Source organism: Falco naumanni, chromosome 6 (assembly GCF_017639655.2).
Source record: "Falco naumanni isolate bFalNau1 chromosome 6, bFalNau1.pat, whole genome shotgun sequence".
NCBI lineage: Eukaryota > Metazoa > Chordata > Aves > Falconiformes > Falconidae > Falco > Falco naumanni.
In genome coordinates this window covers 24,265,138-24,289,823 of record NC_054059.1, presented here as the reverse complement: position 1 = coordinate 24,289,823, position 24,686 = coordinate 24,265,138, and the positions used below count along the sequence as shown (strand labels likewise).

The 24,686-nt window shown below is 34.2% G+C and overlaps 1 protein-coding gene across 1 annotated transcript in view; it reads right to left on the bottom strand.

Moving 5' to 3' along the window:
- Positions 1 to 24,686, bottom strand: part of SNTG2 (syntrophin gamma 2) — a 266,527-nt gene that overhangs the window by 17,046 nt on the left and 224,795 nt on the right. Inside the window, exons 13-14 of the mRNA XM_040598523.1 lie at positions 20,354 to 20,425; positions 15,567 to 15,809 (exon numbers count right to left, since the gene is read on the bottom strand). Of these exons, the coding sequence (XP_040454457.1) occupies positions 15,567 to 15,809; positions 20,354 to 20,425 (315 nt within the window). The remainder of the gene's footprint in view (positions 1 to 15,566; positions 15,810 to 20,353; positions 20,426 to 24,686) is intronic.

Here is a 24,686-nt window from a genome sequence, read left to right as displayed (position 1 = left end):
ATTTCTTTACATGAAATTTTGGTATGTAGAGAGTTTCTTTAAATTCCAAAAAATGGTTTTAACACAAGAATGGCCTAGAGGAGATTGAAAGCGTTAATAAACTGTCTTAATTTCAAAATAATCCCTTTGATTGTTTGGTTCAAGATTTTTAGTATAACCTAAAACTTCTGCATTTAGTAATGGTAGCAGTTTCCTCATTCCACTATTAATAAAAATATTTAAGAGTTATAGTAAAAGAAGCATTTCTGAGTTACAGAAATGATTTTCAAAGGATTTTGAAAGGGCTGGGAATGAAATTGATTTATTAATACAGATGAGTATTATAATCAGCTCAACAATGTCAGAGATATATATTATTTCTGAATATATTATTTTGCTCATTGGTGTTCAAAGATCATATTATTTGGCATTTAAAAAGATTTCCATGATGGATATTCAATTAAAATGACATTTAAATATCCCTACATTTTATTCAGTAATTATAAGGTGGCATTAAGCACCAGCCATAACATATTCTCCATTATTTTCCAATTAACAAGGTTATACTAGCTGAGCTCTGACTCAGCAAAGCAATTTTTAAAACTTATTAAATTAGATTCCCCCGATGGGTAAGCATCTAATTGCTCAGCCACAAATGGTGAATACTAAAATGAACTATGCACAAATAATTAGCCTGGAGTATTTTACAAATATTCAATATTTGCAAATAATGGAACTGGTTTAGAAACTATTTGCAAATACTAGAGACAAACAGAATATGCTGCATTTTCACTGTGATAAACATTACAAATACATATGAAGGTTTACACTTACAAAATACACTAATAGTATCTTCTTTAAAACAGAATTAGTTTGGGTTTTGCCATATAAATTTAAAAGCCTGCCTATGGTATTTCCTCAATTACTTTGAACAGGTTCTCAGACAGGTCTGTGATAAGGACTCCCATTTTCACTCATTAACACTAGTACAGACCACTGTATCTTTTCATTCTTGTCTTTGGAATAAGCGTCCCATACACTTGCAATTGTATTATCATCCTTGGATGTTTAAGATAAAAAGTCCAGGCTTAGCTGTCTTTTAGTGAATTTTGAAGAAAATAAAATAGCAGTTCATATTACCCAGCCTGACAGCTCACAGTTTAAACAACAGAAAGGACTAGGTTGTTCAAAAAACCTTCCTTACCAATTGGAAATGAGATTTTTCTGGTCTTAGGTCTAATAATAGCTTATCACAAAATACTTGGGGATTGTAAGAGGTAGATGAGAATCTAGGTTGTCAGCCTTAACATGCATTAAAATATTTTGCAATCATACAGATATACACTAATAGCCACATTAATTTACATAGCTCATACATATATGAAAATTCAAAACATTAGCAAATGTGGTATAGTGACCATCTTTGGCTTGCACTGCTCCAGACAAGATGTGAAAGTTTTTCCAGCTCTAACCTGGTGATTCTGAACATTATGGGGATGTAGAGTGGGAGTTTAAGCCTGATGAGATTCTTTAGTCAAAGTATTAAGAATTTAGCTGTTAAAAACAGGGCCTCATGCCTGAACCGCAACAGCTAAGAATATTGTAGTATACATCCTAGATCAATTATTTAATGTTTCCAAGCAATGGTATAATGATCTGTAGAAAAAATACTTGTAATAAAAGACAATGACAACAATGACAAAATCCTTATCTGTGTAATTGTTCAGGTATCAGTATCTCAATGCATATACTTTTAACTCATGAAAATATCATTAAGTTGACAATATCTCTGTCCAAATAGCAGAATAACAGTGTATTTGACTCATTCACATAAGAAATTTCTTAGGTGTCCTGTCCCTAGTCAGATGGACGGCACTGGTCTGTCATTGGCACTGGTATCTGTCATGCCAGACCATGACAGGGCTTAATAGTTACAATGACTACACATATACACTCACTGTCTTTCCCACAGATATAGAGATTTCCCAGAAATAATTCAGCTTTTGTCTATCTTCCTTCTTTAGCAGACTGTCTCAGGATCCTGGTGTCCTGCCCTCCTGATGGCAGGTTCAGTTGGAGCTATTCTGCAGAATCAATGGATGTTCCAGCTGCAGAATTTGGACAGACTTACGGTGGCCAGTATGACACTATCATGCTAGCGTGGCACTGTAAATGTAGGCAGTATCAAGCAATACTTGTACCATTATGCACTAATTACCGCTATCTCACAAGCTGGCAATACCAGTTTTGAGCACTCCTGAGCACATGTACTCTGCCTATCTTGTCCATGCTACCACACTGTGTCCCTTTCACCAGCGCAGCTCTTGTGAAACTGAGCAAGCTTCTTTGCTCCAAAGGCAGAAGGGGAAAGCTGATAGCAGACCAGACCAAAGACTTTCTGTGGATAACTGGCTAGCTGAAAAGGGTCACATACACATAGTCCAGCTGGCTGGACAAAAATGCACATCGCTCTCAGGTTATCTGAAGTAAAGCAAGAATACACTATCCTTGGCTGTTCTTGTTACACAATAACAGGAAGATCGTGGTGGGAAAAGAATGTTACAGGTGGGAACAGGTAACTACAGAAGAGAAACTAGGGGCGGGCTTGGTATTTAGGCAACCAACCAATAATGAGCTTAACTTTTGTAATATGTATGAGCTAACTATAACAAGGCATAAAAGATGACTGTAAGGGACAATAAACGAAGTCTGCTGATCACTCATATTGAGTGACTGTGTCTTCCCTCCGTCGCGACAACTTTCCTTCCGGCAAATGAAATTTCTGCCTCTCCTCAGCAAATTGCTGATCAAAGCTGAACTCTTGCCTGGGCATGAACTGCAAGGGACTGAGAGTCCTGGAGGGGAGTAAGAATATATATTGTGAGGCTTGAGGAACTTGGTACTTTATTTTTGTTGTTGCTGTTATCCACATCAATTAATATCTTCCAAGACTACGCACGTATCTTGGAATGTGCAGAAGGTAATTAGCATTGAAGTTTTGGTTAATTACCTCTTAATGGAAAAAACCAGAAGGGCTTCTTTCATGCATCGTGTCAGTACTCCAAAAAAAGACTGATGTAGTATTCTGTCTAACAATGAGAAGAGACTTTACATATATGCTAAATGACAGGCCAATTAATTTCACGCCAAGCTTTTATGATCATTAGTTACAATGACTCTTTCACTCACAAGGAGGGAATGTATTTGTGAACAGATCTGCCAACCTAACAAGAAGGGCTTTAAACTTGGTTCATGGGTGTGTAAGTAGCCAAGTCAAGAGATGAGTAAATGCTAAAACAGGAGAATCAATGCATGGGAAAAGACTACAACACGGACTTTCTTATTTCCACTGAAAGAGGAGGGCATAAATATGCCTCAAATATCTGTACAGTGAGAGACAGAGCCTGGGCAACAAACAGAAAGGGGGGGCCACTTCACATGGAGTCACTGGCCTATTACTTGGTTGGAAGCACAAAAACTTCGGTGGATAATAAGCTCCATTGCGGCCCAGACACAGGCTGCTTAGGAAGGAAAGGCAAGGAAGAAAAAGAGTCGCCTCTTCTTGAGTTGCCTTCTACGTGTAGGTGTCCTAGGCCACACAGAGCCACAGCATGAAGCCAGAAGGAAGCAAGCATGCCTGCCAGATCAGGGGCCTTCTGGTTTCAGCAGAGACAGGTAGGTGTCCCGAGTAGGCTAAAGCCGTAAGTAAGCTTGGTTGCTTCAGGGACTGTGCAGTCCAAATGCTTCTAAACAAATCTGGACATGCAATACATTTTTGTGGTTACTGTGAGCTTATTAAAATGCTTTAGCTGGAGGGCCTAAATTTGCTTAAGTTATGTCATAGGTTTCCAATGTAATATCTCTGGATTTGTTTCGCAGACATAAAATCTTTTAATGATACTCTGATGTGGGATTATATTCTGTCCAAGAAATAGGGGGTCCACTTGTTTATATCTTCCAGTAAAATTATTTGAAATCATGATAATGAATAACGCCTGTCAGTTGAGGTGTTACATTCTGAAATCAACAAAGATTCATAGTAGAAAAATACCATTTTATATAATTTTTAAAGAATCAGGGTGGTCAGTCACTAACCTTTTAAGTCATTATTCCTTTTCCTAAGTTTTCCTTTATTTCCTTGAAAGTTTCTAAGGAACAATTATGATTCAACAATGTTGCTCATGTAAGGGCAACACAGCAAAATGACACAGTGGATATTCCTTTTAATGGAGCTTACATTTATAACTCCAGTGCTGTTGTTCCTAATGCCTCATCAAGCTTACAGTTTCAAAAATTCAGCTGATGCCTGGCTACATTGTGGTTAATTATTGTCTTGCATGAAGAAAAATCTCACTTGCTTTAACTACAGCATTCATATGCAATACAGACATTCATTCTGGACTCAACTATGCTCTATTGAGCAAGAATTCTAGTAGTTTTGATCAGCCAAAATACAGAAATAAATACCAGTCTTCTATTCTAAACGAACACAAATTTGGCACATACATGATTTTGCTTGTTTATTCTCCAAAAAGAAATTGGAAAGTAGACAATATCTTATACTTTACTGCTTAAACTACATTTCCCCTGCTACTATGTCACTGCTTCAAAGATGTATACGTACATTTGCTCTAAGACAGGCTGTAAAGGTAAGTGGGAATACAGGCACTATTTCTCACTATACACGTCACAGAATTCAACACATTCTTTCTAAAAGTAAATGATTAAAATAACCAGAGAGCAAAGCATTTTGGCAAGAACCATATCCATATCCATATAGTATATACATTGCACACACTATTCTTATTATTAACTTAAAATATGTGCTATGCCTCTGTGTGGAAATACTATGCCATCAATATAATAAATGCTAAAATCTTAATAAAGCTTTGACTTTGCCTAGAGCAAGGGAGTATTTCTATTAAAATCAAATGAACATTATTTTATTAATATAATGAATATATTTCTGGAATATTGTTTCCAAGCAACAAGTCATTCCTTCTACAAGTAAAATAACACAACTGATAAGAACAGTTTTATTTGTTCAGTAAAAGCAATACCTACTTCGTAGATTATAAACCAGCCATCAGTATCTGGTTCTGGTCTTTTTCCTTTTTTACAATTAACAACCAATGAATATAGACACAAGCCAAGAACAATAGTGCGTACATTTATTATTTTTAACTTAGTAATGACCCCCAAATCCACTAAATTTAACAACAAAGCTCTTTTGAGCTATTCAAGATATGTCTGATGTTATTTAATGTAAAAAAAAAATAAATTAAGCATAGCCATATACAGATCAAAATTAAGTGACTAAAAATCTCAAACAGAACAACTAGAAATACCCCAAACTGAGCACTTTTCCCTATTAAAGGAGTTGACTTCTCAACAAAGTCCATGATCGACTTAAGACAGTGAATTGTATACAGATGAGGGAGAGAGCAGGATTCTAATGGGCTACATGTAGATGAAGTGGTTATGTTTATCATTCTCTATTGAACTGCAGATTAATATTAAAAAAATGAATGTAATTGTAAGAGTTTTCCCTAAAAATCGATTACTGGTCAACTTCTCAATCATATTAACAGAAAACTCCAGGGCTGCCACTTTGAATGGATAAAACTTAAATATTCAAATATCACTGAAACTTGTTTCTTCTTATTTCTGAGATCAAATCCCACCTCATATTATATTTAATATTTTAGTCTTTCTGTCATTGTTGGCATCTGTTAAAAATGGGAGGAATTTTGTAGGACTTGTCAGAGGAACTTAAATGCCTGAAACAGAGAAGGACATAAATGATGTGATCTTTTATTATGCATTAGAAATAAGATAATGCACAACAGCATTTAAAATACAGTGACAGCAAGAAAAAAAATACAAGCAGCAGACAGAGTTTGGAACACAGATCCTTGCATTAAAACTTTATACAGCAGCTTTTTACAAGATACTAAATCATACAGAGGTGACAGGAGTAAGGTTTCTTAATGCATTCAATGTATCTACCAAAACATAGGGTTTTATAAAAGCTTTAATATGGGACTGTCTAGGTCAAGAATGAACTTTTTCAACACTTGTAATACAAAAAAACTCCGAGTAGGATGTGGAGATGATGATAAGAACAAGCAGAATTGTTTTGGTTGCATAAGAAATATATCTCAGCCCACACACAGACAGTGTACTAGGAGGCATACAAAATTAAAGTCCTTAATTCTGAGGAGAGTCTGCAAAAATCTTCAACAGTCTTTCTGTGTAGAATTACTTGTATTAAAAAGAAGTGCTTTTAAAACTCTTTGATATTCCAAAATAGTTAAATTAAAAATGCACATACCTTGGTTTTCTCATATTTAAAATTCTTACTGTTATTTTAGGATAAAATATTTTATATTATTTACCAACATTTTTTAAAGCAAATTTTTCAGAAGCTATTTTTAAAGTATATTGAAAGCATTCTCATTCTGAATGCACCTACATCTGAGAAAATGAAATGACAATGAAATCTGACATTCATCAGAACCATGAGGGATTTCAGAAATTTCATCCAGAACAGACTTCTGAAGCTCAGGTGTATTTCTGTTCCAGATAACTGTGCAAAAGGATCAGTGAAATAATTTCGGTGAGAGTGAGCAAATTAATACCTTAAAAAATGTGGCAGATCCACTCATTTGGCCATAACTTAAGAGAATTCACCATGTCACAATTAAAAGGTTACAGAACTGTGATAATTATGGTTAGATACAATTACACCCACTTCATTGAAACAAACCAGATCTGTTTAAAAAACTTGTACATTCCTTCAAGATCTGTGGTTGTTGCAAATAAAGGAATTGCACCTTAATGCCCTAAAATGACTCAGTTTACATACTTGACTGGGTATTAGTATAAAAAAGTGCATTCTCTTGGAAAAGATGGTACTATAACGTGATGATTTGAAGACATAGTTGTTTTTTTTTAAACGTCGATGCACATCTGTGGTTCAGCATATATGTATGCAAGAGACACTCTGCCGCTAAATGTAAGATTTTCAAAGGACTCAAATAATGGCTCATTATACTGTCACTGAACTTCAAAGAAAGCTTCTATTGATTTCAGTAGAAGCAGTGCTAGCTCAGTGCTTAGTGCTTTAGAAAATAACACCTATGCTTAATATGTTCGTGTTTTAAATGCTGTCTTTCTCAGGATACTGGTATGCTTGAAACTTTTGCCTTTAGGTCATCCATTACAATCTGAGCCACACTCATACATAACATTCCTGTCACACAACAGCTGCTCTAACTGAAATAAATACCTATCCGATCTAATGTATTTGTAATTTGTAATGCTTGTGACATTATAGCAGCTAACTGCAAAAATGTTTTTCTTAGTAGAGCTCTCATTGGACAGACTGCCTTCTCAGAAAACTTCAGCCTAACTGGGATTAACCATTAAACCACTACCACAGAGAGACCAGGGTTGCTACATGCACATGCAGCCTGAAGCAAATGTTCCTCTGCAGGGAACTGTGTTCCTATAGGAAGACTGATAGGTCAACTAACTTCTCCTCAACCATTTTAAGTTCAGCTGTTTTACTTGGCAAGATGAGCAGATAATGCAGTTACGGATGCCTACTCATGACCGTGGCATTCTCTCTGTAATATGAACCTACTGCTAATGTAAACATGACAGAAGAAAGACTTGCTACCTCCTCTGCTGAACAGGCAGACTATGGCTTAAAATGGTTGTAGGAAAAGGTAGTGAGAGAAATGGAGGTAGGAGGACAAAATCGAAGGCCAGCAGCTTAGCAGTGGTCATCCTCTAGCAGTGAAAATTCAAAGTGCATTCTTTAGGTCAGGAACAGATCGTGCTTCCTCATCTCTGAGCAACAGCTTCGTGGCTTTGTAGCAATTTGTTTTTCCATAAATAAAAGCAAGATACTACAGTGACCTGAATGTTTAATAGTTTCCTACATGTAGATTGCCCCACGTGTATTTTCACATACCTGAAGCAGATTCTCAGCAGCAAGCATAGTAATCAGGATGGCACCATTCATCTCAGTGGAACTCTACTGGTTTACTGCAGCAAAGGCACTGACTTGGGTTTGATACAATTTGTTATTATATAATAAAGGGGTTTTTTTTGTTGCTTTTTTTTTTTTTCTGTCTCGTGATCTATAAATTCTGGAATTTTGCAGTTGAAAAGGGAGTTTAATTAGAAATATCAACAAGAGTTCAATTTGAGTACAAAATTCAGTTCTGAATTGATGCCTGAAGTGGGATTTTGTTTTTCTGTCTGGTTCTTATAAAGGAATTGTGGGTGGGGAATAATGGGGAACACCAAATTTTGAAACCATAAAATCAAGTATCAAAATTCTAAGGTATTACTCCACAAATTTGAAATTCCATGATAGTAACTTCTTGACAGCTTTAATAGTTTCATCCTTATTCAAGTCTAAAAGATCCTCTGGAAAATAAAAACAAAACTAGACTCATATGACCTAGTTGTTCTCTAAATCTTTAGATTTATACATAAATATAAATATATTAATATATATAGTTAAGTCTTTGGATTTATCCTTTCAACATAAATAACTTGATATTTTAAGATTATATTACTATTTAGAAATATTGGTTTAGTTTAATGAAAATCAACATTTTCTATTAATCATGTTAAAAATACAGAATACAGTAAACAAGATTTTGTTCAATACCTTTGTAAATTAGTACTTTCTCTTGCTTTTTTAAAAAAAAATATAGTAGGTGCACTGCTTGATTCTCACCTGCTTTCTGAATTGTTAATCAATTTTCAAATGTATTTGCAATTAATCTCTATGGTTCTCAGCATCTTTGTTGGAGAATGGTGAGTTTTTTGCATCAATGTGAAAATGAGTAAGAATATAATAGCACTTCTAAAGATGACCAGTTAAATTGGAATTGTAATAAGCTTTCTATACACAATGAAAACAATCTAAAACTTGATTGTGTAATTAAACTGAGTGCTTCTGCTAGCAAATTGATAAGTATCATTTAATGACCCTATAAATCTAACCTAAACTAAATGCTATTTAATATCTCACCTGAATTTAAGGAGAATATTCCCTTTGCTTATTTGGTTGTTTCAGAAATTAGTTCTGAAATTAGCACATGGTGACATTTCCATTCTTAAAGGGACTCCTTATATAATTATATTTCATGCTTGTTTCTTCATCATCACAGAATATAAAATTAAGAGAGTATTTCCAACTTTATTTAACATTTCTGCATTTTCAATATATTATTTGGAGCTCACAAGATTACACAGTGATCAACCAATTATCTTTTACCCATCTTCTCAGTTTACCATGAAGAATTAATAGATTCATAAGCTTGCAATGAAAATAAGTTCTTATTCAGACTGTCTAATTTCTCCTAGATTTTGGATTTTAGGTGGACTTCTTTTGCTCAGTCTTAGAGGATGATTTAGACTACCATTTCTCAAGCACCACTTAATTCCCAAAGATGCTTAGAAAAAATGAGTGTTTGTTTCGAGTGCAGTTACTGAGGCACCCAAAGTCTCCTGAGCATCTCAGAAATCAGGCAGTCATAAAAGCTAGGTTAGCTCTGACAGAACGATGAGTGGAAAGATATCTGGATCTGAACACCACAAACCCTTTACTTCAGTTTTCTCTAAATCCAAAATCTTCAATTGGAATTGTACCTTTCATGCTAAAAAGTAGTTTCAGATAGGGATAATTCCACACTCCCTTGCAACTGGGCCATCATGCAGTGGGAATGCAAGGAATACACATGACTGACCAGAGCACATCACTGTTCCATTTTTAGAAGCTTGTTATCACTCAACTTTAAGCATATATACAGGAATGTTGCTAAAATAGCCATTGATGTTCAGTGGCAACAAAATTGTTTAGAATCCATTTGAACTTTTATGCAAAAGAATTCCTCCAACTGGCTCCTAATTTTGAAATCATTACTTTATTGTTATCTCCAGTGGATTAGAGAATGAAAGCCCAAATACATGAATAAATCTGGGTTCTTTGTGGATCTGCTCAAAATATGGGAGCTATTCATTCATTCAATTTGATGAAAATGCAGGTTTTTAAGATGTCAGTGCAGTTTCACGCGGTTCATTCTTTTTGATCTCTCATTGCTGTAAGTGATTTTACACCTCATAAGAGCAAGTAGGTGATTTGAAATATTATTTTTCATGTTATATACCAATTATTGTTTTATATAATTGGTTATATATAGGTTAGGAAGTAGTATGTATGCATACAGTCACTACTACACTGATATTTTATACAATATAGTCAAATTAATGCTTTTAAAGGGAAATTATGACAACATACTGCTTTCTTGGGAAGGTTACTGAAATCAGATGGAAGCAACCTATTCACTTCTGTATGTTTTCAGTTAGTTCTAGTGAATCCTTTCAGGGGATTTTTTACAGAAACACACATGTAAAATTAAGTAACAGTCCAGAAAGAACAGCAAGCAGTTGTAGGAATGAGGAGATTTCCTGAGCTGTGAAGGAAGGATGAGAGGGAAGCATTACATGGGCAAGTTTTATAAAGAAAACTTTAAAACCATAAATCTTTACTAGAAAAACCAAGTAAAAACCAAAAGCTGTCAAGAGTATGGATTCTGAAAGGATCTGTACAATAAACTATGTTTCACAGAAAGCAATTTCATCTTTCTCAACGAGAACACTATGAGTGGGTTAGAAATTATTTAAAACTGATGAACTGGTAAAATCTATTGCAAGATATTACAAGGAAATCAACAAGATGAATAGAAGATATCAAAAAGTAACCAGGACCAGACACTTCAGAGTCCATCAAACAAAAAGGGAAAGAGATACAAAGCTGAGGAAAGGATATTCTGTAAACTACTTCTTTAAAATAATTATGTTATTTTTGGTTTTGGTTTTTTTTTATGTTATTGTTTTGTTTTAATCATCAATAAAATGGTTGTAGACTCCTCAGGCATTTCATATAGATCATCCCAAAGAACATACAGTGTATAGAGGGAAATGTTAAAGTCTGGAACAGGAAGATGGTGAACTAAGGATACTGCAAGGTATGCTATTCCCGTGTCTTCATCCTTTGTAAGTGTGGAACACTGCTTAAGCTCACAGATGAAAACAGAGGTTGGCCACACAGACCAATATGGAAAAGGAATTAATTGTTGCTTACAAAACAACAACAAAAAATAATTCATTAACTACATCTGTTTTGACTATTGCTTTTTTTTTTTCTTTTTGTAGGAGTTTTAATCATAGCATTTTAGCAGGACAATATTAGTGGAAAGAAAATTGAAATCTTCAAAGCTCCAGGTCTGCATGCACAATTATTCCCAGTAAATATTTTTGTGTTTATCCAGAAGAGACATAATCAGCAAGCAATTCTGAGCCACAATGAGCCAGTCTGGCTTACATGTTCAGAATCAAGAATCTCACTATAGAGAATTGTTTGTTTTTAAAATAAATAAAATTTAAGAATGCATACAAAAAGATAAAACATCCACAGAAGCAGACACATGTTAATGGAAAAAGAGAGGGAAAACATAAGATAATTGCATCTTACAATTAAGTTCATTATAAACTAGTTTTGGATTTCCACTAATGTTCACATGACATGCATTTAAGTGAAATATTATTACAACATTAATGATTATTTTTTAAAAATATGTGTATTCTTCACAGGATAAATTTGTATAATTCCAGGAAAATGAATTTTACTGCTAACATTTCTTTTATCACAATACATTCACGCACCTGTCCTCAACAAATATATATTTTTATTTCCAGGGTTTCTTTGTCTGTCAGGATTAGTCACTGAGTTACAGAACACAATGGAAGGAAGTTCACTAAAGCACTCACCTTTAAGCACAGAAAATAACCATGCAGCAAAACTTCTTGATTATTCTGTTATGACTGAGTGGAGTCCAACATATGACCTATTTTAATTTTTGCAGTTACTCAAACTAAACAACTTTTAATTGTCCAAGAAAATGGTTTCATGAAACTAGGTTATTCAGCTGTATGAGAACTGGAAAGAGCTTGCAGCATCTCCATCACAGCTGGAAGCACAATGGGAAACCTTTTTTTTTTGTTTTGAAGTTGCTAGATAAATGAGAGCATGTAACCGTGTCTCCTCACTATACACCAACTGCAGGTATTTTAGAGACACTGCAGTAGATTACTTTCTCACTGCATGTTGTTTTCAGTCTCCTGAGAGCTCTTCCATCTTGTGAAGCAGGTTCCTCTTCTCTGTCTTCTGCCTTCCATGTAACAAATACAAAATTTGAAGATGCCAAAATAGTTAGTTCAACTTTTCTACAGCTGACAATGAAATGTGTTACCATTGTTTTTTCCTCTGTCTCCTGCCAAATACTATTCCAATAACCTCCTCTATTCTCCCGTTGAACAAGACTGAAGACCCCAAAGATCCAAATCATCTTATCAAGATGTTTCTGCATTAATTTAACAATCATATCCAACACTCAGATGAGTCAAGATAATTTGCTTTGGAAAGAATAGTTTGAGGAGAGGGAAGAATACTGAGAAAGCAACTTAAAAAAGACAATGTTGAAAAAACATGGAATAAAATCTCGTAGTACTGACAAGACTACCCAGAAGGGTCAAATAATCAGTAAGACATCTGGAAAAGGTGCTAACCTTTTATTTTTGAAGATTCTCTACACCTTAAAAAGCTTTTAAACAAAGAAAAAGAAAAATTACTTCATTTGAGCATGAATAATTGGTCTTACACCATTTATGATGTTCCAGGTGAGGCAGAGAGTCTTGCTAGGATTTCTGTGAACTGACTGAACTTCTTGTTAAAATTGAGAGGCTTTCACTGCCTATCTTCCTCCATTGCAATGATGACTTTTATTACCAGCCTCATGCGAATACTTTTTAATGGCACTTTTTCTGCCATTCAAGCACCTTCCTGCCCTACTTCTATTGCATTTTTACTGCCCCCATCTGCAACTACAGGATTTTTTTTTCTAGGAAGAAAATATAGGTATTTCTAGGACATGGATTTAACCTAAATTTGCTTGATGTCATTGTTTGTAAACAGATTCATTTCATCTGGTCACTGAATTTCACAGTTTCTCGGCAGACTCCTTTTTCTAAGCAGTTGCAGCTTGAAATATGGCTTTAAAATAGCTCAAAGGGGAATGACACTGTGAGGGGGATATCTTCCTGCTTTATTGCGTTTTTTCTGTATCAAAAAAATCATGCAACATGGGCAGACAAAATTGAAAAGCATCTTTGAACATACCACTGCACATTAATAATTCTTTTCATAAACTGTATGGACAGAATCTTTGAAGAAATACACCTCTTCTTACGGAAACACCAAACACAAAGAACACATGCAGGATAAGGTTAACAATCACCCTATCAAAGACAAAATGCAAATGACCGTCAACAGGAAACAGAACCACACCACATTTCAACAAGAACGACTGAAATTACACATGCAAGCAAACAATTGCCATGAATCTTGCCCATTCATTTATGAATAAAAATAAATGTAAAACTTCAGTTATGGTCTTTCTCCAAAAGGAAGAATTTCTATGGACAATCTACCCTATTGGTGACAATCTAATCTACCAGTTCTTTTTCTATGGCTTGAAATAATTATGTAATGTTAAGCTGCACCTCATTCATGCTGCTCTTGACATCATTCTGAAAAGAAGAGCATTCAAAGCAACATTTCTGTTTGGAAGGAAGGAAGAAAACAGTGGAGTGAAAAGAATTTTCACTGCTGGAGAGTGGCCACAGCACTTTGCATCCTAGTGACATAGTGGTTTACAACAAACTTGAATGTAAGCAACTGAGTGACAGAAAATTAAGATATGGGATCACACATAAGCAGACTAAAGCACTGTAATCAGGATTTTAATTGAATGCCTCTCCTGGAGGTTTCAGATAGTTTAAACCTCAGCTGGAAGAAATATTAATGGCTTTTGTGGGATATGGGTCTAGAGGATTGTTGGATTAAAATGACAAAAGATCATTTCAAAAAGACTTGTTCCTTAATTTTAAGATTGTTACTATGTAAAAGAACAAGTTTTGAGGTTAACAATAAATACTTCAGAAATTGACTGAATACAGACATAGCTAATCTCCACCCTCATTATACTTAATTTTAATTACATATTTCTGCTTTTTATAGGAATAGCACATAGGACAATCAAATTGTTGGTCACACAGTTGTATCATAATTTCTTGCAGAAATTGTGAGAAAATACTTTACACACACTCAATATGTGTTATTAACACATTAATAACTCCCTCATACCCAGCATATTTTCAGGAAGAATTTTTTTTTTTTTTAAGAATTGCACTACTTCTCAAAAGTGCAGGAGCAACGGCATCACCATTGCAAAATCTTCTTTGTTACCTCATCAGTGCAAAGAGACAACTGGAAGGTTTCTAAGCAAGTGCCTGCAAACCTCATTAGAATCCTACAGATCTGGAAACTTAGAAGAGCTGATCCAACACCTGTGCTAGGACTTCTGCTCCTTGCAAGGTGTGCTAATGCAATGTTGTGATTCAGTGCTCTCACTATTGCAAACATCTTTCAAAGGTCCCTGCAAATGCGAACATATCAGATCAATCTTGCATTTGTGCTAAACTGTGTAACTCTGTTTTTAATTGGAGAAGGTCTATACTCTTAATCCATACTTTCCAGTACCACTGGTCTAGTTCACTTGGGAGTATGGATCCAGATGTTCAGCAAATAACTTGTTTATATAACCATATACAGGTGTTTGAAGTTGCAACTTAAATAAAAATAAATTTATCTTCTGTGTCGTCATACCGCAAAATATCTCCTTTAGAATAAAGTATCTGTTTCAGGACAAGCACAATCATTCTTTGGTCTCTACTGATTCTAATAGGAGCTTAGTCACCACAATGCTAAGACACCTACATTTACACAACTATACCAAGAATCTTGATCTTAAATTTCAAATGACCTAATCGAAAGTGCACCCTCAGATCTAAGGAAATAATTGACTTGAGAGAATTTTACTAGCCAGTAGAAAGTGATAATTTGCTGTTGAATTTTGAGAATTTAAGACTATCAAAAACTTTCACTTTTACACTGTCTTCAGTCTCTTCCGGTGTTAACAAGTACAATCCCAATTTACAATTAACAATGTAAGAACAAAATATTTCATCTTTGAAAACAGAACCATCATGTAAAACATAACATATTTACCTTATATAAGTGGAACATAAACTTTCTGGAAGAAAATGTTCAAGGTGGAGTGAGTAATCTCCACAGAAATTTACCTTCCAGTGGTGAAATGTATTAATTTCCAGTTTTTTATAATCAAGGTTGACTTACACATTATTACTTTCAAGTTAATTTTCATAACATGCTCACAGACTGTTATTACACAGTTATTGACATACAAATATTGATGTGTTGATGAAGCTTTCAGAAGCTTTCAGTGTATAAAAATGCACTCAGATCCTTAGTCATGGAGCACATCAATCTGATGCAATTACTAAACACAGAAATGATCTAAAAATGTTATACTTATTTTACTGATGAAATTGCTCCAAGATTTAAATTATTTATTACTTACCCCTGTTCTCTGAACTTCCACGAAAATCGCTCTTTGAAATGATTTCTCCCACACTGCCAACTCACTGCCCAGCTCCACATTGAAATAATGACTCTTGCCGTGTCCAACCATAACACTGAAACAATACGGCCTCTGGTCTTCAAGATCGAAGTCCTGATGAATACCTAAATACAAGTTTGCTTGTAGGCAGCAATCATCAGCAAGCCAGAGCTGAAAGACATGTTTCAGTATGTGATGCTTCATCTATCAAAAACAGTTAAAGCAACGTTGTATTCTGTAAGTTATGGGTACTTTGATATATTATGTCATTATGTTAATGATTACCTTGAAGAAATGTTCTGAGAGTTAAAGAATAATTGCAAAGACAACTTCTCTCTTTGCTTCTTATTCGCTTTAACCTGTATCACCTAATCCAGGCTACCTCTGTGCTTCCAAAACACTGTCATAGTTACCTAAGCAATACATACATAATTTAAAGAGTTTGTATCAATATATTGTTTACTGTGAAAAGGAAGGAAATCCCTGAATTGCTTGAGTACAATTCAAGAGCTGTGTACCAGCTTTACAGGAGAATATAACTACCCTGCTATGGTTAGGTACCAATATGCTAACCACCAAGGAATGCAGAAAATTATCAAGCACTGAAGGGCTAAATCTGAAAATGACAGTGTGAGCTTTCAAATGTCCCCTAATAGCTGCCAGTGCTGCTAAGCAACTGCAATGGAAGTGAAGTGAGATGCTGCCATCACCTTCAAGATGAAGAGGAAGAAAATCTTCATATTGGTCTTTCAAAATAAAAAAAAAAAATCCCTGTAACAGAATGTTTTGTAAATTAAAACAAATTCTTACAAGAAACTTACCTAATCTTTCAAGACTTCTTTGACTAGCATAAATACAGAGAAAAATAAAACTAAATAAAAAAGCTACTGCCTTTATATCTGGGCATGATGTGACTGAATTACAAAAATACACATTTTTTATAAAATTCTATTTATCAGATAGGGCCCTTTCTTCATTTCTCTATGATAGCATGAGGCAGAAAATAGTGAAGAATTTGAAAAAAGAATGTTATTTCTTATTTTCTAGTCACTCACAAATAGAATTTTTTTTCCCTAGCACTCCAGGTTAGGTTTAGGAGACTTGACTCTAGTCAAGCAGATCTGAGGCAAAAGCAGTTATGTTTGACTGGACTTAGGTTCTTTGGAAAGGCTAGAATGCAACTTTGTAGGGGCACCAAAGTCCTAGAAACTCGTAGTCAGGATAAGATTTATAAAGATTTAGAATTTAGTTTTCCAGAACCTCTAATAGCCTATCATAGTCTCTTGAGGCTATAGTTGAAATTCCATGCACATGAAAACAGAAAAATAGCTGGAATCTGAACATCCAAATGTAATATAAAATATTATGATACATTAAAATAAATTCTTAAATGTTCAGACTCTTGTGTCCCTACGATTCTAGATGTACACGCAATCGCCCTCACAGTGCAGTAGTGAAGATTCACTTTTTAGTAATGAAAAGCAGAGGAAACAAATGCTCTGCTAGCACACCTTCCTCTGAGTACTGCTCTCCTATTCATAAACAGGATCAAAATACTCAGATGGGAACTGAAAACTTTGCTTGTGCTGGTGAATTACTGAATAAAGCTGGCAAATGTAACCTTACACAATTTGATCGAGTCTAGTCTGTTAAGCTATGGATGTTTTGTGGGGCACCTCAGAAGCAGCACATAATGCCACCAGGGTACACAGCACTTTGCTGTCAAAAATGGCCCTTGCAGCTGCCTGAGGAGAGAACAGTCTTAAGGAAGATCAAAGTTATTTTACAACACTCCTTTGGGCTGTTGAAAAGGAAGTTGAACAAAATTCCTGTATACAATCTGATGTTCAGCAGCTATGGAGTGACAGGTATTATATCTGTATCTGCTTCAAGACTCAATGCTGCACAACCTGGCCTGTAGACTACTTATTAATATTTCTTATTTTCTATGTGAAAATGTACTGTTTGAAAATACCAGGCAATAAAAGAAAAGAAAATGTTTTTAAGACAGATTTTAAAAATGCAATTATTCTCGCCCCTGAAAAATACAGGTTTCCAGTAACAGTTCCAGTAAATATGGAGTATAAGTCAAGATAGAGGAAGAAACACATATGATAAAAGCAATTACATTTTCAATCATCTGGTTGTTACCACTAAATGTCCATGAATATGCAAGTGCATGATATATATATATATATGAATTTTAATTCACATATTTGCATATGCAAGTGTGTATTTATATGTATGTATAAACACACACAAATTAAAATGTAGCAAACATTTTTGTTTTCAAATGTAATTTCCATATTGGATTCTCATTTTCCATGTTTAACTCTTGTGTCATAATAAACACAGATGAGAAGCTTACAATTAGGTGAGTAACAAGTGCACCTCTCCTTAAAATCCATCTTTCATGAGAAGATAAAATGCCACCTTCCACCAGAGCTCTGCACTAGCTCTAACCAGCTTCTGAAAGTCCTTCAGAATACTCCCCCTAAATGGCAGTTTTTAGAATAAACTCCATCTTTCAGTCTGTGATGAAGAAACCTTAACCTCTTAAGATTTCTTCCTATCTTTTTGGATTTGCTCAGTTTGTGTCATTGTCATTTATACCAAGGAATCAACAGAAAAGAGGTTAAAGAGTTGAATTTGAGCTTTTGCACTTTAGATAATGTATTCATGAAGACTGGCAATTAAGCATGCATTTATTAAAATGTCAAGAACATTAAAGAGTTGAATCTTGGGTAGTTTATTTCTCACTTCTTTTTCTTAATGAAAAAGTATCACAGAATATGCTTTAAGGATACATTATCCTTGAAATTACCAGAACATTGGAGGAAGGACTGAATTTCAAATCAGTAGTAACATTTCAAGGGAAAAAAAAACAAAACCAAAAGACAAAACACAGCAAAAACTTTTCAAAGGGCATAATGAGTATGTATTTAATTGCTGCCTGACTTATTTTATCAGGAAAAAATATTACAAAAAAATTAAGGAACCAAATAATCTGGGACAGAACCTCTGCTCTTTGCTGCTGTCTCAGTGACGGGCAGGACCTGAAGTTTGCCATGTGCATCCATCTGGAGAAATGGTCACATTGAAATAATGCTATGCCTACAAGAATATGGCTGTGATCCTGCATCCTGCACTCCAGAGCTGAGCTCAAGCCCCGACTACAGGATTGTTATTATCTTCGCACGGCATTTGCCAAGACCTTTCCCTCTCCCCACTTTTGCCAGAGATGGGAACCTTCCTCTCCAGCTCAGTGTCAGCAGGCCTACAACAGAGAAGAAAACAGGCAGTGATGGGCTTCAAAACTGGCAGCTGACATGAGCAGAAGCTCTTTTAGAAGCCAGTTAATGGACTGACACTTCTGTTAAATACATATGTTTTACTCATATTGGAGAGGTATTTTTTTAGATGTCTATCAAATTCAATGTGGTCCTTGCTCTGTCGTTTGTAACTTCATTATGTTTTCAGATTATTTTTTTTTTTTTTTTTTTTTTTTTTATCACAGTCAACAAAATTGGTGTGGAAACATGCCCATGTTGTTGAAAGTCAGTGTGGGACAAGTAGTTTGAGTAGTCAGGAATGGAAACTCCCTGCCACCCCATTCTTTGAAGAATATGGTCATTTAGTGCAACAGATCATTTCCCTCTATGCCGAAAAGGGGAGTAAAGAGGAATGGAGTGTTGTCAGGTCTATGATTATTTTTTTTCATTTTCACTTTTCCTTCTGTAAATTGTCCTGAATAACTGTGTTGTATCAGAAAAAAACATCCCACAACTAAACAAAAAAAAACTTAAGCAGTTCTTTGGCACATGGTTAAATCAGGATCTGTAAAGGGAACTGAGGAACAACCTTCTCCACATTAGCACACGGTCAAAGGACAAACAGCAGAGAGAGGGGCTGATGAGAACTGAAGATGATCTGTAATTTTTCAGTGAAACAACACTTTATCTGAAAAGACTGATCACCCCCCCTGCCCCCAATAATATATTTGATTTTACTCTCTTAGGCTAGTAAGCTTTCATCTAGCCTTACCTCACCTGCAAAGTAGCTTTTGATTAGGTGGTAGAGAAATAAACTAATTTATCTGATGCAACTTATAAGAAAATATCTTCTGTAAGTCAATTATTTAAACAGACTGCCAAGGTTTTACCCAAAATCCCTGCTTGACACAAGCTAAAAAGAAAAAATGACACTTTCTCTAGGTGGTGGGAAAAAACCATGAAGAATTCTATAGTACACAAATGCACCATATTGCCTTTTGTAAGGTAACACCTACTATAACATTTGCAAACTACACTTGACCTAAAAGGGACATATATTTCTACTTCTATTTACTGAAAAGAAATAAAAGTATATTTATAGAGATCAGGAATTATAGAAAAAGCATTCTTTATTACATTCACTCAAAAATCTGACCCACGAAGAAAAAAGCAGTATCCAGCTTCATTATGCTTAGCTGTGTGTCTCACCTAGACTTCATACAACCAGCCTGAATACTGAAAATTTTCTACAGTATGGAAGCATTTTCATAACTTGCTCGCTTAGAGCTTAATCCATTTTCCATGTATTTTTATACTTGCATAGCTAATGCACTAGCAATTACAAATAGTTTTTTTTACAACAGATGAATTATTTGAATGTTAGCTACTCCTAGTTAAGATTAACTTGAGCTTATTATTAACAGGAAAAGGCAAGCTTTCTTTACTAAACAATATTATGATTGTTAGGAAACCTACCTTGTGAATTTTAAATAGAACCTCACAGAGGTTATAGATTTTTTCAGCTCGTACCCAGTCTAGTGTGCTTACCTATAATATCAAAAGAAAATATTAAAAACACATTATTTATTCTAAAATCATGTACAGATGAAAAAAAATTTAAAGTTTCCACTCATCATTATCCTACTGGATGCTCTAAATATTGACATGTTTCTACATTTAATATCCAGCATTAAGAAAAGACTGTGAAATAGCATTCAGTTTTATAGAAACAGCATGTACAGGAGTCTTACTATAACTAAAAACTATTAAATAATTTCATTGTTTTTTTCCCGTTATTACTGCAGTAATGTACAGTATGATGGAAACCTCTTTTTAATATCTGTGGTGAGTTACATAAGCATATTTATTTTCCAATATGTTAACATAGACAACTTGTCTCAAACCCAGAGTAATTCAGCTTCATGTCTCCATTTTAAAAAAATTTTACAATCAACAGACCAAAATGTTTTCTTAAATTCAGGTTTGAGTTGGCATATGGTAATGCACCAATAACTTAAAATTTATACTAAAAACCGAAAGGGACCATGTGATTGCAATATTTGAAATTAAGAAGGGTGTCAACTGTGTGCTTAACAATGAATATGAAAAGACATTTTTGTTTCCTTTTGATTTCATCACTTAGTCCTGTTGACATGACAGGCTGTTAAAGTTTGACAATTAAAATGATGTTTGAAGTTTTCTCCTAAATTCTAGTTGATATAATGTGATAATCTGTTTTCTTTTAAAAACAGTACGTAGTCTATGTAGTTTAAGAAAAAAACAAAGAACCTATACATAGGAAAAATACAAGGGTAATACGCATCATTTTGCTTATATATTTTAAAGCAAAATCTAGCTCTTGGTGAATGCACAGGGATGGCTGCATAGATGTATGAAGAATTTGACTAAATTGTAAGTCTGAGGCTTTTAGCTCATGGAAATAAGTGTTCAGGTGTCTCTAATAGCAACTTGGATACTTTAAAATAGCAGGGCAGATGCAGCTTTGCCCTGTTCCTGCCTCCCTCCCAAAAGGAAGAAAGGATAAAAATTAAATTAAATTATTTAGGTAAAGCAAAATTTGGCTGCAAAACATCTGGCTTCTGTGGATGAAATGTAACTAGGAAAAAACTATGAAATTCAATAACAGATTCTTTTTCTCTGTATTCACAGTAGCACATACTTCACCTATAATAAATAATGTTCCTGATGTTTTACATGAAGATCAACATGAGTTTTTTAAAATTTAAGTTTAATTTCCAGGTCTTTATAAATTCTAAACCATTAAGAAAAATGGTAATAAAATGATGAAAATCCAAACCACTACAACACTTAGGAGCAGACTGATGTGACTTCTGGTTATTAAGTGTTATTTCAGAGTGCTGTTGTACGAGTCATGTGAACCTGGTGTTAGTGTCTTTCTAATCTTATATGCTTTTATGTCCACTCCAATTGAAATTAATGAACATTATTATCAAGTAGACCTCACAGCCACGTGTTTCAAAGCAGTGTGTTTCAGAATTTCCCTGAATTCTTTCTTCTTTATGTGGAAAGCATCCCATTTAAGTCTATACATCAGAGGTATCTAATCTAACAACCTAATCTAATTCCTAATAATCTAATCTTAACTTCAACATATTGAGAAACGAGAAAGAAAAAAAAAAGAACAAAAGACAGTGCTTTCTCCCAGTTGCTCTAACTTTAGATTAGATCTTGAACTTTGAGATGACTACGTTTAGATGAGATAAATCACCTATTGCAAATGGGACTGAAGACTTCTAGAAGAGGAAGTTCTATCATCACGTCTTTTAAGGATATAAAGGGAGTCATATTCTAGGGTTCTCCATCTGACATTTTTTCTATTTTACCAGTGAAATGAAAAAACATAATTTGAATACAATGCATAAAGTAGAATATTTAAAAGCATGTTATATACCTCCTCATTCTGTTTTATTATGAACATTTTCTCATAAACTCAAGATCAAAACATTACATACAGCTACCTTTAAAAGTATGTACTACTACTTTAAAGGAACTTTGTGAAATTTAAATCTAATGTTGGATGTTTTAGGAAATTAACTTTTAACCACTTTAGATATTCAACTTTTCCTGCTATCACTTCATAAAATGTAGCAATTTTTAGAGCCAAACATTTATAATTTTTAGATTTCTGTTACTCTTTTCCTTCTAGTAAGGTCCATTCAGTATATTTTTTTTTTAGTTTTGCTTTTCAATTTTTGCTACAATGAAGAAATAACACAAGTTTAGAAAATTGAAACTGAAGAATTACAAAGCTGATTCATAAAGGAATATTATACATTCAAACATGCTCACATAAAGCAAGTACTGCACGTCTTTGCTCAATGTTATATACAGGGAAATATTTTTTGCTTTGATCGCTGTTCTGAAAATAAAATAATTAAACAATACAGGTTTTGGCCCATTATTGTTGATCCTCAAAAGGGATCTTCATCTTTCTTGCAAAATAAGGTTTACAGCCTAGAATGGTGGCAAGTTCATTACTTGGTCTTGAATTTCTTGAAGCGAAAGGTTCTTTTCAATCTCAGTTAAAAGCAGGAGAACCCTTCATTTCTGTTAGTGGCTAGACAAGATACAAAAGCATAAGGACCAACTTAACCTGCTGTTTATAAAACTGAATTTAGTGACATAGGTTATAACCTGAAAGCTGTTGAGACATAACTGAACTTTCATTTGCTCATATAATTTGTTTTGTTTCCTGAAGACTGGGGATTGATTCCTAAACTGCTGGGGTTCTTTGCTGCTATTAATGATGCTACCATGGACAACAGTGACACTTCTGTGCCATTAAATTCACTCTGAATACTTCAGCCTTCTCCCCATTATCCTGTGCTTCTCTTTCATCCTTTGACTCTCAGTAACCTCTTATGACTTTTTCAGCAGAGATAGCTAGTGACGATGGTAACTGTCAGCACCTATACAAGCCAAGATTTTCTTCCACTGTGTATGTCAGAGAAAGGTTACCATACTTAAAGTCAAGAGTGAAACAGTCTGAATATCATAGTGTGCAAGGTCATCAGGAGAACATGAATTATATGTTGAGAATTATTTTAAGGAGAGGAAACAAACATACTACAAAGGGATACTGGAATCCAAAGAGGCAGCTGAAATTAATTATAGTTTTCTTAGATCATAGCATGTCTACATTTAAAATGGTATCCCTACCATTTTATAATAAATGTATTTATTACCAACAGTACCTGAATGTTGTTATTATTATTATTGGAAGACCAACTCCTTAGCTAACTCAATGCATTATGTTATGTATTGAATACTTGGATTTGTAGATATTTGGTTATATTAACCCTTTCAGAAAGACTGTAAAATGAACACATTTGTAAATTCATAGAGAACACTGAGCTGATCACAGAGATAATAAAAATTAACAGACAGAAAACCAGGAATTTGCAGTTACAATTTTAAGTCCATAATGAGAGACTGAAAGAAGTGTGTAGAGTTACCAACGTGCCAAGTGTTGCAGAAGTGCTTTTTACTTCAGTGTGAGTTTCTGTAAGTTCCTCATGTTATAAGAACAGGCATTACATTGGATTTCTGGAAATAAGTAAACTAATAAAACATAGTTTTACTTAGACCAAGTGATCACAGCATCAGTTCAGGCTCATATTTCAAATATACTTATAATAAAATTCTGTGTTAATCATTGATTTTTCTTTAAGAAGTTATGATTTAAAATAAAGAGAAAACAGTTAAATTGATTTTGACACATACATATAGTAAACAAACCAAAAAAGTTACTCCCTAGAAAAGAATTCTATTATAAAATAATTATAAAATAGGCATAAGAGAATTTCATGCCTATTCAGAGATCAGCATTAAAGGATTGACTAGACATGAGAAACAAATATGGGGTGCACGTAAAAGAGAATCACGCTTCAAAACTCACTGAAGTCAAAGGGAACATAAAATACTCTGACTTCCTATGAACACTGAATCTGATTCTACAAATCTCCAGTGCCCCTCCAAATACTATAAAATTGAATACATACATGAAGAGTAAAGCTTAAGTAAAAGAAAGATCAAAGTATTTCTGTTAATATATATATTATTATACTATTATATATTAATATAATATTAAATTATTATATAATAATAATAAATAAAGATACTTATTACTGGAATACAGAGAATGTTGCACTATCTGACAATTAAGTACAAGTATCCAACCCACCTAGAAGTACTAAAAAGTTCTAGGCAAAAGATGAAATACTTTTACTTCAGGAGTAATTAATTTCACTTGTCTCTTCACTCTCCA